The sequence below is a fragment of the Branchiostoma belcheri genome, unplaced genomic scaffold, assembly GCF_001625305.1.
Source record: "Branchiostoma belcheri isolate BF01 breed outbred unplaced genomic scaffold, Haploidv18h27 scaffold64, whole genome shotgun sequence".
In the NCBI taxonomy this organism is placed as follows: Eukaryota; Metazoa; Chordata; class Leptocardii; order Amphioxiformes; family Branchiostomatidae; genus Branchiostoma; species Branchiostoma belcheri.
In genome coordinates, this window is record NW_017804287.1 from 1,401,793 (window position 1) to 1,415,550 (window position 13,758).

A 13,758-nucleotide genomic window follows, 5' to 3' on the forward strand; every position below is an offset into this window, starting at 1 on the left:
GAAAAGGAACAGAAACAATTCTTAAGTATTGCAGTGTTATTAAGTAGAAACTAGACCCACAGATCAAATGTGGTGCAATTGCTGTGATTACGTCTTAAATTATTTTGTTATTCGGTTTCTCTTAATTGTTGCCGACATCTGTTGATTTTGATTTAATTATGTATTTATGTATGCTCGACTTTGATGAAGGAATATGGTTGATAGCTAGCAAAAGAAAAATCAGCAGTATTCTTACTGTCAAACAGTGCCTTGGAGTGCATGTAAAGATTGTAGACTAATTGAATTACTTTATCTGTCAACAGGACCAATTGAAAGATGTTGAGTGTAGTCGAATGTGTACATAACGTGTTTCGCTTTACATAAGATGAGAACCCAATAAGAAGTTTGCACGTAACAGTACAGTCGCCATTTTGGTTGGTTAAACCTGAAAGTCATCTATAAATTTGCATGTGTGTGATGGGCTGATTACCTAACTATAATCACAGATGCAAATTCAAATTCACCTGACAACTTCAAGGTTTAATCATCCAAGATGGCCGACTGCTGACGTCATAGTCACGTGAGTGCAAACGATTTCTATGGGAGGTTAGATGTTACAGAGCATACGATGCGTTTGGGCTGCTGTATTTACTGGTCATGGCAAGAGCATTTGTCATATCAGAGAAAAAAGTTACATTTGTTATGGCATCCTGTATATTTTTGTTATTGGATGATTATTAGTTCTTTGCCTCCTCCTTGTGGTACTCGATGATGAAAATGACAAATGTTTTAGGAGAAGGGGCAGGTGCAGTGAACACAATGCAAACTTCGTAGCAGAAAACAATACAGTCATGATTACAAAAGGTATTTACGTTACCTTCGGTGACTTACTAAACCACACAGTCTATCTTTGAATTGAACACACATTCCAAATATAGTTTGAACTGGTTTGAATAAAGACACAGTGACGTTAGAAGGAAACTGTCTGGTACAATGTTTTGTGATTGAATCGATTATTTTATTATAAATAAACCTTTTTTGGTGCGAAGGTCATTTCGATTTAGGTCGTCTGTCTGATGCGTTGTTGTTCGTCAAATATTGACCAATCGGATCCATTCAATCGGCGTTTGAATCCTAATAGACCATAACGGTTTCTGGTCAGAAAATGCATTCAGCGGCGGTCTTATAATAGTTTAAAGGGCGGGGAACGGTTGGGTATTGTGAAAACAGATCTTTCAGATTAATGTCGTTCGTTCTGATTAATAAAGAAAATGCGAATACATCGGGAGACAGGCCTTTATCTTCAGCATCAGAAAAACCGCGAATAGAACGATAGATCGAAAAGGATAAACTTAACCTACGCCCATGGCTATCTTGTCTTGCGATCGTCTATCGTGAAGAATTGCAATTAGATGAGCTCCTCAGGTCCTATACATAATAAGGTCATCCGTTATGCTATTAGAGGGGAGATCCAATAGTAATCAACGGCCGGAATGCGCAGGTAATGAAATAACGAAACCGTAATCTCTTTTTGAAATATAACTACATTAAACGTGTCTCTTTTTGTAGTAATCCGTTTCTATACATGGAGGGGTTCCAATTTAAGGGTATACGTCGGTTTCTGTTCCATCCCCTGAGGTTGTTTGTGAACCGTCCCTAAAAGCAATCAATACCTAATCAGACGATACTTTGCCCGCTGTGCCGCAGTTGCCATAGGCATGACCCAACTATCCTCCAATGTTTCGCCCGAGGCTAGGTCGCCTGGGTGCTGCTGACGCACGTCTTGCCATTTTCTGATCTTTTCTAGGAAACAAATTGCAGCACTCTTAAAGGTCCATTATGTGAGATTTGTGCCTTTAATAGTATAGGAAGACAAAAATGCCTTTTGATTTAAACATGGCGTCGTCTTTTGGACTATTTTTGTCTCCGGCATGTGCTGTTGGGTTGCGTTCACGATCCAGGTTCAGCAGGAATAATTAAATCGGTGTAGCCATCAGAAATCTACCCGTAGTTTGGAAAATTTGTCCCGTGGTGTCGACATCTGCAATGGAGCGTATTTGGATATTAAACGTTAACGATGTACATGTATTTCAGCAAGACATTTTGACATTCGGATCCTTGGTTGGAAACACGGTATATACCGTTTCAATACGACTTTTAAGAATATATAACTGCTGGTTATATGTACAGAGACGTGACTTCGCTAAAGCAAACATTTTGGCGATATAGTGTCATTTGATTCAATTTTGAAATAGCACTAACCTTCAAATTTAAAAGAAGTAATACAAACCCACCATTGCACTGCATACATTTAGTAAGATATCAAATATTAGAAATATCAAAACCAGCTCTTGAAGAATGAATCAACTTTAATATTTTCTTATGTAAAAGTATCGCAAATTCAACCGCAGATCTAGAGATCGAGCATTTAGTTTACAAGATAGAAAATCTTTCTTTATAATAAAAACATGGCACGACTTTGCAGTTTATAACGTTGTCTACATTGGCGCTTCTCCAACCAGAGTTGAACACCTGCTAGCTGGTGACGTCACAAACCAACAAGGAATCTACAGGTGAACTTTAACCTGTGACGTAACCAACATGGCGGACGGCGGGAAAAAATTCAACATTCCGAATCTAGACGACGTGTACCAGGACACGAACCCACCGGTAACGTTACATGGTTATATAGTTAGCAGTAGGTTAGATGTTAGTATACGGCCGTAGACTTTGCATCAAGAAAAATGTTTATTCTTGACGTGAAAGCAAAGTGACAGTCACTGCGTAGCATTCAAGCGTGGGGGAGGGGGGCGCATAATTTTGACTCATATACTAATACTCATTCATGTATATAATATAAAGTAATTACTTTAAATAAAATTGTACGCATAGACATCGTATGTGCTTTATCTATATGAAAAATTGCAATATAACTTGTCATGATTTAATACTGTTATTAGATATGATATAAATACAAATTAAACTTAGTGTAATGTTATTATGTAAAAAAAATCATGTACAATTAACAATACATTTGTATTTCTTTCTCTGTAGGTTAGGCCTTTGTTCAGACCTGGAAAGACGGTAACATCCACATTCAGAAAAGGACCTGTTGCTGCAACCAACAAACAACATGCTGCAACCACCAGTACAACCACACTCAGTTCTAAAAACAACACATCTCAGGACTATCTTACCAGAACTAGCAAAACTCGTCATCCAGCAACTTCAACACGGCAAGAACAAAAGATTCCTGATGGCATCACAAGCACAACCAAACAAAATACTATAGCTACAAACCACACAAACAAAAGGACTTCAAAAGATGCAGTTTCAGATAGTGCTTCAACAAGTGGCATACCGTCAAAGGTGTCCAAATATGACACCGTACCATCGACAAGCAATGATGGTAAAGACATCAAGCTTGCCGGTGGTACTAGAGGTCCCAGTGCTGGTAGTACTACTAGTACTGGGTCGACATTTCTGGATGTATTTGGACTTCCGGACAAAGAACTTCTAGGGGAAGCAGGTGCACAGCCAAAGGCGTAAGAGCTTTTCTTTTCCCGTTTTTCATCTTGTAATCTACTAATGTTTGGCTTTAATGTGGTTCAGGAAGTAAAAAAATGATTTCTTATATTTCAGAGCACCACCGGTACCTGTGTTGAGAACAAAAAAGTCCAACAGTATCATCATTAATCCAAGACAGGTAATACAAGTCTATTTATTTATTATGTAACAATATGTATATTGTTAGTATTAAAGCATTTGTATTATCGCCGGTTCTATCCCCTCCCTTGGGCGGTGCCGCGGTCGCCTGTTCGAACACGTGCCAGCGCACGTGCCAACGTCGTGTTCGAACAGGTGATCTATACCGGTACCGTTCGAGGGAAGGGGCTCTAGAACCGGCCGGTTACAGATTGAATAAATCAGTTGAGATAAAGCCATTGACGAGTTCAGACGTGCGTCCTTCTTCTTCCTGTTACATCTGGTGGCAGCGGTGCGTTGCCGCTTGCGAGCGGCCGCACCCACCGCAACGCCATCCCGACGATGCCGCCCGACTAGCCAACAGCCCCGGCTAAGCAGAACTTGACCGCCGCCATCGCTACCATGCCGCCCGACCCGCCAGCCCGCTACCCGGCCAAACCGACTCGACCGCTGACAGCTGCCATGCCGCCTGACACACCAGGCCGCCGCTCCGTATCCGGCCACACTGACGAAGAACCCGCCGACGCTGTCGCTACGTGCCACGACCTCTTTTGTACCCAGCCGTGCTCCCGTGAACCAGGCCTGCTATGAACTTGCCATTCGTCTCAGACATGCAACCCTGCCCAAGACCGTCAAGACCGTGCTATGCCGTCACCTTCCGGCCCGAGCGGACCGTGCCACGTCGCCGCGTCCCGATCGCCGACCGCCTGCGGAACCCAGCCCGCTGACTCCAGGGAGCCTTCGTGTCGCAGACGACCGACCCCATCATGAGTAGGAACTGACTTTCTAACATGACGTGACCTGCTAGATCTTTGCTGCGAACTCTGAGTACTGTATCTCTACCCACAGAACTTTCTAAGACCTATGAACTCTTGTAGTGTTGACTTGTTGTTGCACAATATGTGATGTTTTCTATGTTTGCCCTTGCTCGCACGCCTACGGGAAGCGACCAAGCCGCATTGAGCCTGTGTATTTTTGTGTTACTTGCGAAATATGATGCTTGCCTAGTAAAAAGTCTACGGGACGACACTGCAAGGAAGATCATTTTTGCATTCCCGGATCACACTGTAGCTGTGTGACGGTCCGGAAGTCCCCGTACTGCCCCACGCTAGGGAGTACGCGAGGAAATGCGAACTTTGCCGAACAACTACAGTGGGACATCCGAAAGTACTCCCTACAGAACTCCCTAACATGGGATACATATGTTAACGATAGTTGTAAATGTGTCTATGAGAATTGATGAGCCAACATATTTCAGAAGAATCTATTGCGAAATAGAACAATGGATTTGTAAACAGATTGGATTATGTAACATATTTAGCATGAGTAGCTTGCAGGTGAGGGCACCTGCTTAAGTAAGGGGGGAGGAATGTAACAATATGTATATTGTTAGTATTAAAGCATTTGTATTATCGCCGGTTCTATCCCCTCCCTTGGGCGGTGCCGCGGTCGCCTGTTCGAACACGTGCCAGCGCACGTGCCAACGTCGTGTTCGAACAGGTGATCTATACCGGTACCGTTCGAGGGAAGGGGCTCTAGAACCGGCCGGTTACAGATTGAATAAATCAGTTGAGATAAAGCCATTGACGAGTTCAGACGTGCGTCCTTCTTCTTCCTGTTACAATTATATGCATAGTCAGTGGATGCATAATAAGCCATGTTTTAGGTTTTAAAAAGGAAACTAGAGTTATATGCTTACAGCATATTTTACATTTAAGGTGCATCAAAAATATACAATATGTCAATACAATCAATGATCTGGAAGACCATCATAAAAGTTATCATTATTTCACTTACATTGCAATGTGTTATCATAACCTAGAAAGGGAACCCAGTCATCAAGAATATCAGGAATGTTGCCTGGGAATTTGGGGACGTGATTCCAGACTACGTCCTCGGGAAGACTTCTTGTGCCTTGTTTCTGAGGTAAGAACCATGAGGTGTGAGGAGTTCACCTGTATGGCACCAATGGGCACCCTTGTTACTTTTGTAGACATTCTTATCCTTTTGTTTATTGTGCACTTAACTTGTATGGTGAAATATGATTGGTACTTAACTTTACATGTTTAGACAATGCATTACATTTTAGATGCACAAAGTGTTTCTTACTTTCAAGTCTTGAGAATCAGCATTCTTGAAAAAGAATTTACTAGTTGTGTTTTCTGAAATAAAGTACAATGTACAGTAGATATAGAGATAACTGAAGAAAATTATCAAATTCAGTGTAAGCTTTTTTTTACTATAAGGTATACTGATAGTTAAGTCTGTTTTCTTATTCTTAAAGATGAGAAATGGTCCAATAACTCTTCTATGTGGAACACAGCTTCCCTTCTGTTGTATGTGTGTGTTTTTTAATCACAAGTCTACCATACTGAACTGTAGTGTCCCATTCCATAGTTTGCGGTACCACCACCTGCACCCAAACTACATCCACGACCGCCTGCAGCAGCTGGGCCGCAGCTACATGCTCAGGATACTGCTGGTACAGGTGGATGTGGTGAGTAGTAGTGTTTGTGCTGTTCAGTTGATCGCACAAAGGAGGATATCTACACCTATACCTACCAGTAATAATTAGGTGCATCCCCATATACTGTTTTACCATACTCCATAGGCTGCTATACATACTGTATATTGTTACAGGCTTGCCTTACTGATGCACATAAAACTGTCATTGATACATGGTTGGTTGCACGTACCTTATTTTGTTACTTTTAGGAACATAAGTATTTATTTAGGTTGCTTAGCTGAGGCATTGCATATCTGTTTGACCGTAGAGAAGTAGGTTGATAGCACGTATGTGGAGATTGGCACGCTAAATGACAGGTCAGACACGGAAAATGTGGTGAACAGAAGGGTTGGTTGACAGCACTTGGGAGTCATGCAGAAGATTGACTGCCAGCATCACTGAAGTTGACAGGAAATGGGATGAACTTTTCAGCGACTTGTCTTGTTTTCCTCATGACAGGCAGACCCTCACTACTCACTGAAGGAGCTGGCTAAAATGTGTATCTTAGCAGACTGTACTCTGATATTGGCATGGAGGTAAGCACCATGTGTATATGTATGTAATTTGTTAAGATAGACCAATCCCTTACATATTTATATCTAAGAATTATGAAATCATTCTTAAGTATAAAATTTAGAGAAAAATCACTCTGACTTGATTAGAAGTGTCATTTTTTGTACATTTACTTGAAGTGGCCATTTTCTGAGTGTTGTTGGTCAGTTCCATGGTAGGATTTAACAGCACCCCCTTCTGGTCCAATGGTAGAACTGCAGTATTTTGATGTGTCTAAATCCCAGTGCAGAGGAGGCAGGGAAGTATCTGGAGACATACAAGGCTTACGAAAGCAAACCTGCAGACCTCATCAAGGAGAAAACTGACAAGGACTACCTCTCAAAGGTGAATTCAAACCCTGCCTTCCTACTGTTAATAAAAGTAAATTGATATTGATCCAGTTTAAGCTCATTGAAGAGTTAATCTTCCACAGGTCGTGACAGAGAAAACAGACACTATGTACAGTATTTACAGGTTCATTGTTCAAGAGAAAATCCCCTAGCTCTTTTCGACAAGCACAATGAACAGTGGACCACGGCGTAATGTCCCGCTCTAAGGTCTGGGACCCATTACAGTAGCATGCATGTTGGGTAAGCAGCAACAGCTGGGATTTGAACTCCAAACCTCTTAGTCCAGAGGCAGGGTCGCTAACCACTGGACTACACATTCTACTGTCTGTTAATCTTTAAACATTCATGGTGGTTTTATTTTGCTGCAACTGAACATATATACATGTGTCTGTATTATTTTGTAGATATGTGCAAACAATGAAAGACCCCATGTAATGACTTGTGTACATGTCTTAGGCCACAGATTTTCTGACCAGTATTCGGTCAGTAAACAAGACAGATGTGTCCACACTTGTTACGACATTCAGGGTAAGTACTAGGATATTTTAAAAAGTACAGAAGTACTTCTAACTGAATTTCAAGTATTTAACCTATACAATATGTACTAAACACTACTACATTCTGAACAATGTATTGGAAGATATGATTGTATCTGAATGAAATAATTCATTACTCATTATTACCCTAATGTCTAGATTGTCATATTTTAGAAGAGGAAATTTAAATTTCATAATATACATTATATAGAAGATGTGTAACAATAATTGAGAATGTCAAATATGATATGGAAAGTTTTTGTGTTGTTCTTGTAGTCCATAGAGGGAATAATACACGCATCTAAAGAAGACCTGGCTCTCTGTCCTGGCTTTGGACCGCAGAAGGTAAGTAAAAAACACTTTATTTTATTAACATTCTACACAATAGGCTATCTGCCAGCTTACAGTGTAATTTTCAAACTGCCATTGTAGTCATGAATTTTGATAAAATTCTGATGAGAATTTGACTTTGGAGTATGTCTAGGATAGTATAGAAGGCTTTTGAATATTTTGTATTTAATATTATTAAATATCTATTGTTCCCTAGGCCAAGAGAGTTTACGACGCCTTGCATCAACCCTTTCTGAGGAGTAAAAAACCCAAACCAGCTGAGCAAAATTAACTTCAACTGAATAACAATAATCAGTTTTGCACATTCACAATACATACATATACATAATGCATTTACATATAGAATACTGGACAAGATCTGTTACGATCAGAAGTATATGTATATGATGAATCATAGGTGATATATGAATTGAATTCTGTGCCTTCTACATTTGTACTTCGTAATGAACATATAATAATAAATAACATTTGTACTTACCTAGCTATATATATATATATATATGTATGTATGTGCCTTATAAACTGTTGTGACACATGAACAAGACGTTTATAATTTATGATTATACTTTTTAAAGTACTTGCAGACTACATTACAGGCCCAGGTTTATTGTATCAAACCGAAGTACATGTATTATAAATTTGTTGTTAATCATATGGATCCGAAACATTTTTACACTTAATTTTGTTGAAGTCAAGTACAGTGCAGCTTGCATTATGCAAATGACCGGAACAAAGAATGAAAATCGGAATATTACAAAAATGATGGCATGTGATTCATAAATTAATTGAGAAAAGTGCAAAGAAGTGGTTAACTGTGTGAAACAGGGACCACTTGGATTTGAACAATAAAGTGAATATTGGAGAATTTGAAACTTTGTGGACCTTATTTTATTGCATGTTATTTAACTCTTGCTATTCAAACTTTTTTTTTTATTTATTCATCAATAAACGTACAATATACAATTAAGTGAACCATCCCATTACTTAATAATAATAATAATGATGAAATAATAACAGATCAAAATAATAATGATCATAATAACTCAACTCATAACTGATCATGATAACTAATCAAAAAATAACTGATCAGAATAACAATAATAATCATAGTAATGACAATAATAATGGAAATGATCATAACTGATCATAATAATAACGATAATCATAATAATCATAATATTCAAACTTCACAAAGAGTCAGTGCTTGATTTCCAGGAAGCTTTTACGGGTGCTTACTTTCCGGGAATGTTTCACATGTGCTAGATTTCAAACTTGTTTGATATATATATATTCAAGTAAGTACATACACGTTAGTGTATGTGGTTGCCAGGAAACCTTTCACATGTTCTAGATTCGACAAAGATCACAGATCATGTATCGTACATATTTAGCAATACCAGGAAGAAAGGCTGTTAACCCATGAAACAGAAGATGCCGTTTAATGTGGAAATTTAAAGGTTAGAGTTACAGTAAAACATGTGTTCCTGCAGTTGGCATTACATTTTAAGAGCAGCTGGGCTTAGTCCCACTTAGAAGGGGTTGAGTTCAGTGCCAAGGTCTAACGTACTTCATTACCATATAAGGCGATACGTGAATGCCCGGTGAACATTCTTAAGGCCAAGGTTCTCAAACATCCTGTTGTATCTACATTTAGAAGTCAAATTCAAAGGGAAATCTGTGTAGAGATGCTTTCTTAGAATTGTTTTTATAGTCCCCATAATACCATCACGTGGTAACGTCGCACTAGTACTTCATACTACAAAGGTCGCATTCAAACAAAGACTTGTATTGAAAGTGTGTGCCATTTAAAGTAGCTTATTGAGCAGTTCGTATGACGGGTATCCATTCACGTGGAACCTATTGAGAAATAAGGGGAGCTTCTTGAGATTTTGAAGAGGTAAGAAGACACCACGTGTAACATCAACGTGCCGGGAAAGTCTCACGTTTTCTGTCACTTAGCTGCTTGAAACATTCATACAAATTCTACTCTACAGAGATGTCACATTTACTGCCGTGAGATTTTGATGTTGTAGAACGTTGAAGCAGGCTGTAACAGAACCAACCGCCTGTGCCGTAACAAGATAGCTAGCAGAATATTGTGCAACTATCCCAAGAATGCATTTCGTTAATTTGCGATTGGACAACGATAGTACGACAAATGTGACCTGACTCCTAGTCTCAAAGACAAAGGGAAAAAATTATATAAATCTTTTAATTATTCAGAACTCCAGAGAAGCTTGTCTAATGATTTTGTAATGTTTATTCACTGTGTACTGTGCATGACCATCTTGGATTCCCTATTGTTTGAAATCGTCATTGTATTGGTATATAATTCTGTCTTCTGTCTGTGATATCAATGGATGAAATTCATAAGTAATAACAAAATATTTTCGAAAAAGCGCCGAATAGTTGCCGGTTAATATCTGTACACTGCATGTGAATATAATTCAGCACCAAGGACAGGCACTTAACTAAGGACCCCATCGCTAGTCGTACTAGGGGAATTCTTCAGATTGTCGTGTTTGTGTCCTGCAATGCAAAATTTAGCTGTCTTGTTGCTTAAAAGGTTCCCTTACATCTTTGTAGGTGTTAAGCTCTGCCACAACCTGTTTGAAGTTCGGCGTACGACCAATGCCACTCACCATAAATAGTATTTCACAACTTAATTATAAGCAACCGTTACTCATACACTCGTCTTTTTTCAATACAAAAGCTTATCTTGTTTTGAAAATCGACTCCTATTTTAGAGTATTTCCTGCATAGTTAAGCCTTCAACAAAGCTTAAAGCAAAGAAAGCCTTGATAGGAAAAACAAGGTCTTTCCTCAAGTAGTTCAACATCCGGGAATGGCATTACACGTTTAGATAAACGTGATAAACACGTTAAGTAGTAACATACGTCGTGCTGTATTCTTACAATCACAAACCAATGGCATTCGTTGGATAGCTGTCCAGCATGTGCCGTGCAAAATAGATAACCCTTTATATTCATAATTGTAGATGAGTGTATAAGTACCAACTATGGCGCGCGGAAACAACTATAGCAACTATTTCCACGGGGGGGACTTAAGTTCGTAACTGATGCACTCTTCTTTTTACAATATAAAAGGTTATCTTTTTAAAAATAGACTCCTATTTTTATTGCATCTCCTGCCTTTTGTAAGCCGGATATCCTTCAGCGAAGCTTTAAAACCTTGCTGAGAAGGACAAGGTCGACTTTCTTTGAGAAGCTCAATATCTGGGAATGGCTTCAACGAAGCTTTACATTTAAAAAAAGTTTTATTTCTTACATATAAAAAAGTATTTCAATATGTGGGGATGGCGCCGGCATTGCACGTTTAGAAAAGCTTCGCAGATGCACGATGACTATTATAGGACGTATTTGGTTGGTGTTTTTCAATGTAGATTGGAAAATGTAACAAATACAAGAAACTTGATATGTAGGCGCCAATCACGCACCTTAAAACGTGCATTGCAATTCCCGGATATTGAAACACTTGAAGATCAAGGATGGCCGAGTCATTCTCATCATTTTAAAGGATATCCAGCTTACAAAATGCAGGAAACACACTAAAAATAGGAGTCGATTTTATAAGATACAAGCTTTTGTATTCTATTTTAAACTAGAAAGGCCAATATTTGCTTTGGAGCAAATATAGCGATGGGTTCACCACATTTTACCACATGGCAGGGAAAGAATGAGAAACACAAGGGAAAACAATGCTTTACATTGATATAACTATAGTATGAAGTAACATACAACTAAGACTACAACAGTTGGATAGCTATTCCCTACATTATTGGTTAGGATTGCATAATGCAAACTGTTGATTTTCAAGATAAAAAGAAGCGTTCATAGCCCGCATTCCAATGCTGGAGCAGGAAAGCTTAAAATACCTACCAAAACACTTGAATACAGACATACTGTCAGTATGGCATGGCTCTGTGCAGGTGTAAATGAAGTTAAGCCAGTTAAATCCCAACAGCCAATCAGCAAGGAGAATAGAGGAAAGCTGCATGCCTATTGGTTGATGCCTTGCATGCCATTGTGATGACTCATGTCCAAATGTGGTAAACACTGCACACTTACACAGTAATACATTAGCTATTACACAGCCAAAAAACTCAAATAAAACCATTCTAAAAGCCTGTATCACAATAATTTAAAAAACGCCTAGGGGTATTTGCCCACTGTACCTCCATACCAAATTTCAGGACCTTAGGCCCTAAAATGAAGAAGCTGAATCCATTTAAAGATATGGCAGGAGGAGGAGAAGGAGGAGGAGAAGGAGAAGAAACATCAGAAAAAGCAATATGGTTTCACCACACTACTTCGTGGTGTGGTGAACCCATAAAAATGAGTGAAAATCGTACGATTGGTCCTACGGTGTCATTAAAACGGCATTTTGCAGTCGGCACTTGTACTTATACACTCTTCTCTTACAATACAAAAACTTGTCTTTTTTATTAGGTTCACTCTATCTTAAGTGTATTTCCTGCATTTTGTATGCAGGATAACCTTCAGCCATCTTTTTTTAAGTATTTCAATATCCGGGAATGAACGGCCTTGCACGCTGAAGGAAAAGTCATAAACGCCTACACAAGTAGTTCTTCTCCCATTTCTACTCCCACTGGCTGTGGGAAGGCTCCAGAAGATCTCCGCTGAATATATAGTTCTCTCTGAATTCTGTAGTTTGCATCTTTTTAAAAATTTATTCAACAATATACAAAACAAGAACACGGGGTGGACAACTCTAGCCGATTGCTAATTTTAGTCATACCAACGACAAATACAATAGCAAACAACAAAACAAAATTACAAATAAAAATTGAGAGGTTTTTGTAGACAGTTTGTATCTATCAAGTACTTACATTTTTTTATCATTATTTCATAATATCTATAAAGTTTTCTAATTATTTTGAAATAATTAGAAAATATTAGAAATATGATTAAAAACCCGCGCGGTGACTTGGAATGGACTCTTATCTAATCTTTTATCTAATTCCTTATGCACTTGATTTTAGCCTGAATCTATTAACATAAATGCGGAGGGTGGTAAGAATTTGTACTCAGCACTAGCTAGGCGCCGCACATATGTACATTCTAGGGTTCCTTTGAGGGTGCTTGGAGAGTTTAAAATGCATTTTGATGCGCGCGTAACTACTAGTGGGTACTTTCTTGTATACACTAGTCTCGTAGTATGGATTTTTACCTCCTAAAATTGGAAAATGATACCTATACTTAAGTGCTCCTTAAGTGGTTCTATTTTGAGAAGTCATATGTGTGTCAAGAGTCTCTGACGTACATCCACTGTCTTATCTAATTCTTATATCACCAAAGCACCGTCAAATGTCAAGACATTTACAACGCATTGATCGTCATAAGCTAAAAGACAATGTTGTATTTTAAGAAGACTAGATGTAGATAACCTTTGAAATTATTTCATTCAACATTTTTAAACGTAGCCATCAGGACAATCCTTAATTTCATCAATATTTTAACATATGATATTGCCAGTAGAGCAGATATTTTCTTATGATTACTTTTATTGAATGAATCTTTATTGCACATTCCTGCCCAGATGGGCTAAAAGCACAGGTGACCAAATGTGGTCTAGAGGATATAAAACATGGAGTATTGAATACTGAGCCGCTACATTCTAATGCTAAGTGCTAAAATGTCTATATATTACAACAACTATACTATATACTGTTTATCATTTACTGTTAATCGACGTTTCGTCTCTCTTTTTGAAACATCCGAAAACATGATTATATAAT

The 13,758-nt window shown here is 38.6% G+C and overlaps 1 protein-coding gene across 3 annotated transcripts; it reads left to right on the forward strand.

Moving 5' to 3' along the window:
- Positions 1–2,531: 2,531 nt before the first annotated feature.
- Positions 2,532–8,840, forward strand: LOC109483366 (DNA excision repair protein ERCC-1-like). 3 transcript variants are annotated; one of them, XM_019786369.1, is made up of 11 exons: positions 2,532–2,649; positions 3,034–3,242; positions 3,288–3,524; positions 3,622–3,685; positions 5,507–5,610; positions 6,082–6,181; positions 6,650–6,726; positions 6,988–7,087; positions 7,549–7,620; positions 7,905–7,973; positions 8,176–8,840. In XM_019786369.1, the coding sequence occupies exons 1-11, from the start codon at positions 2,581–2,583 to the stop codon at positions 8,248–8,250; spliced, it is 1,176 nt and encodes a 391-aa protein (XP_019641928.1). In that variant the 5' UTR covers positions 2,532–2,580; the 3' UTR covers positions 8,251–8,840. The 3 variants fall into 3 exon arrangements, with proteins under 3 accessions (XP_019641928.1, XP_019641926.1, XP_019641929.1); XM_019786367.1 differs by having other exon boundaries at positions 2,533–2,649; positions 3,034–3,524; XM_019786370.1 differs by having other exon boundaries at positions 2,571–2,662; positions 3,034–3,524.
- The last annotated feature ends 4,918 nt before the right edge of the window (positions 8,841–13,758 follow it).

Coding starts and splice junctions, on each gene's coding strand:
- LOC109483366 (XM_019786367.1), top strand. CDS start 2,581: ATGGCGGACGGCGGGAAAAAATTCAACATTCCGAATCTAGACGACGTG. Junction 7,088..7,548: donor ACAAGGACTACCTCTCAAAG/GTGAATTCAAAC, acceptor TACATGTCTTAG/GCCACAGATTTTCTGACCAG. Junction 7,621..7,904: donor CACTTGTTACGACATTCAGG/GTAAGTACTAGG, acceptor TTGTTCTTGTAG/TCCATAGAGGGAATAATACA.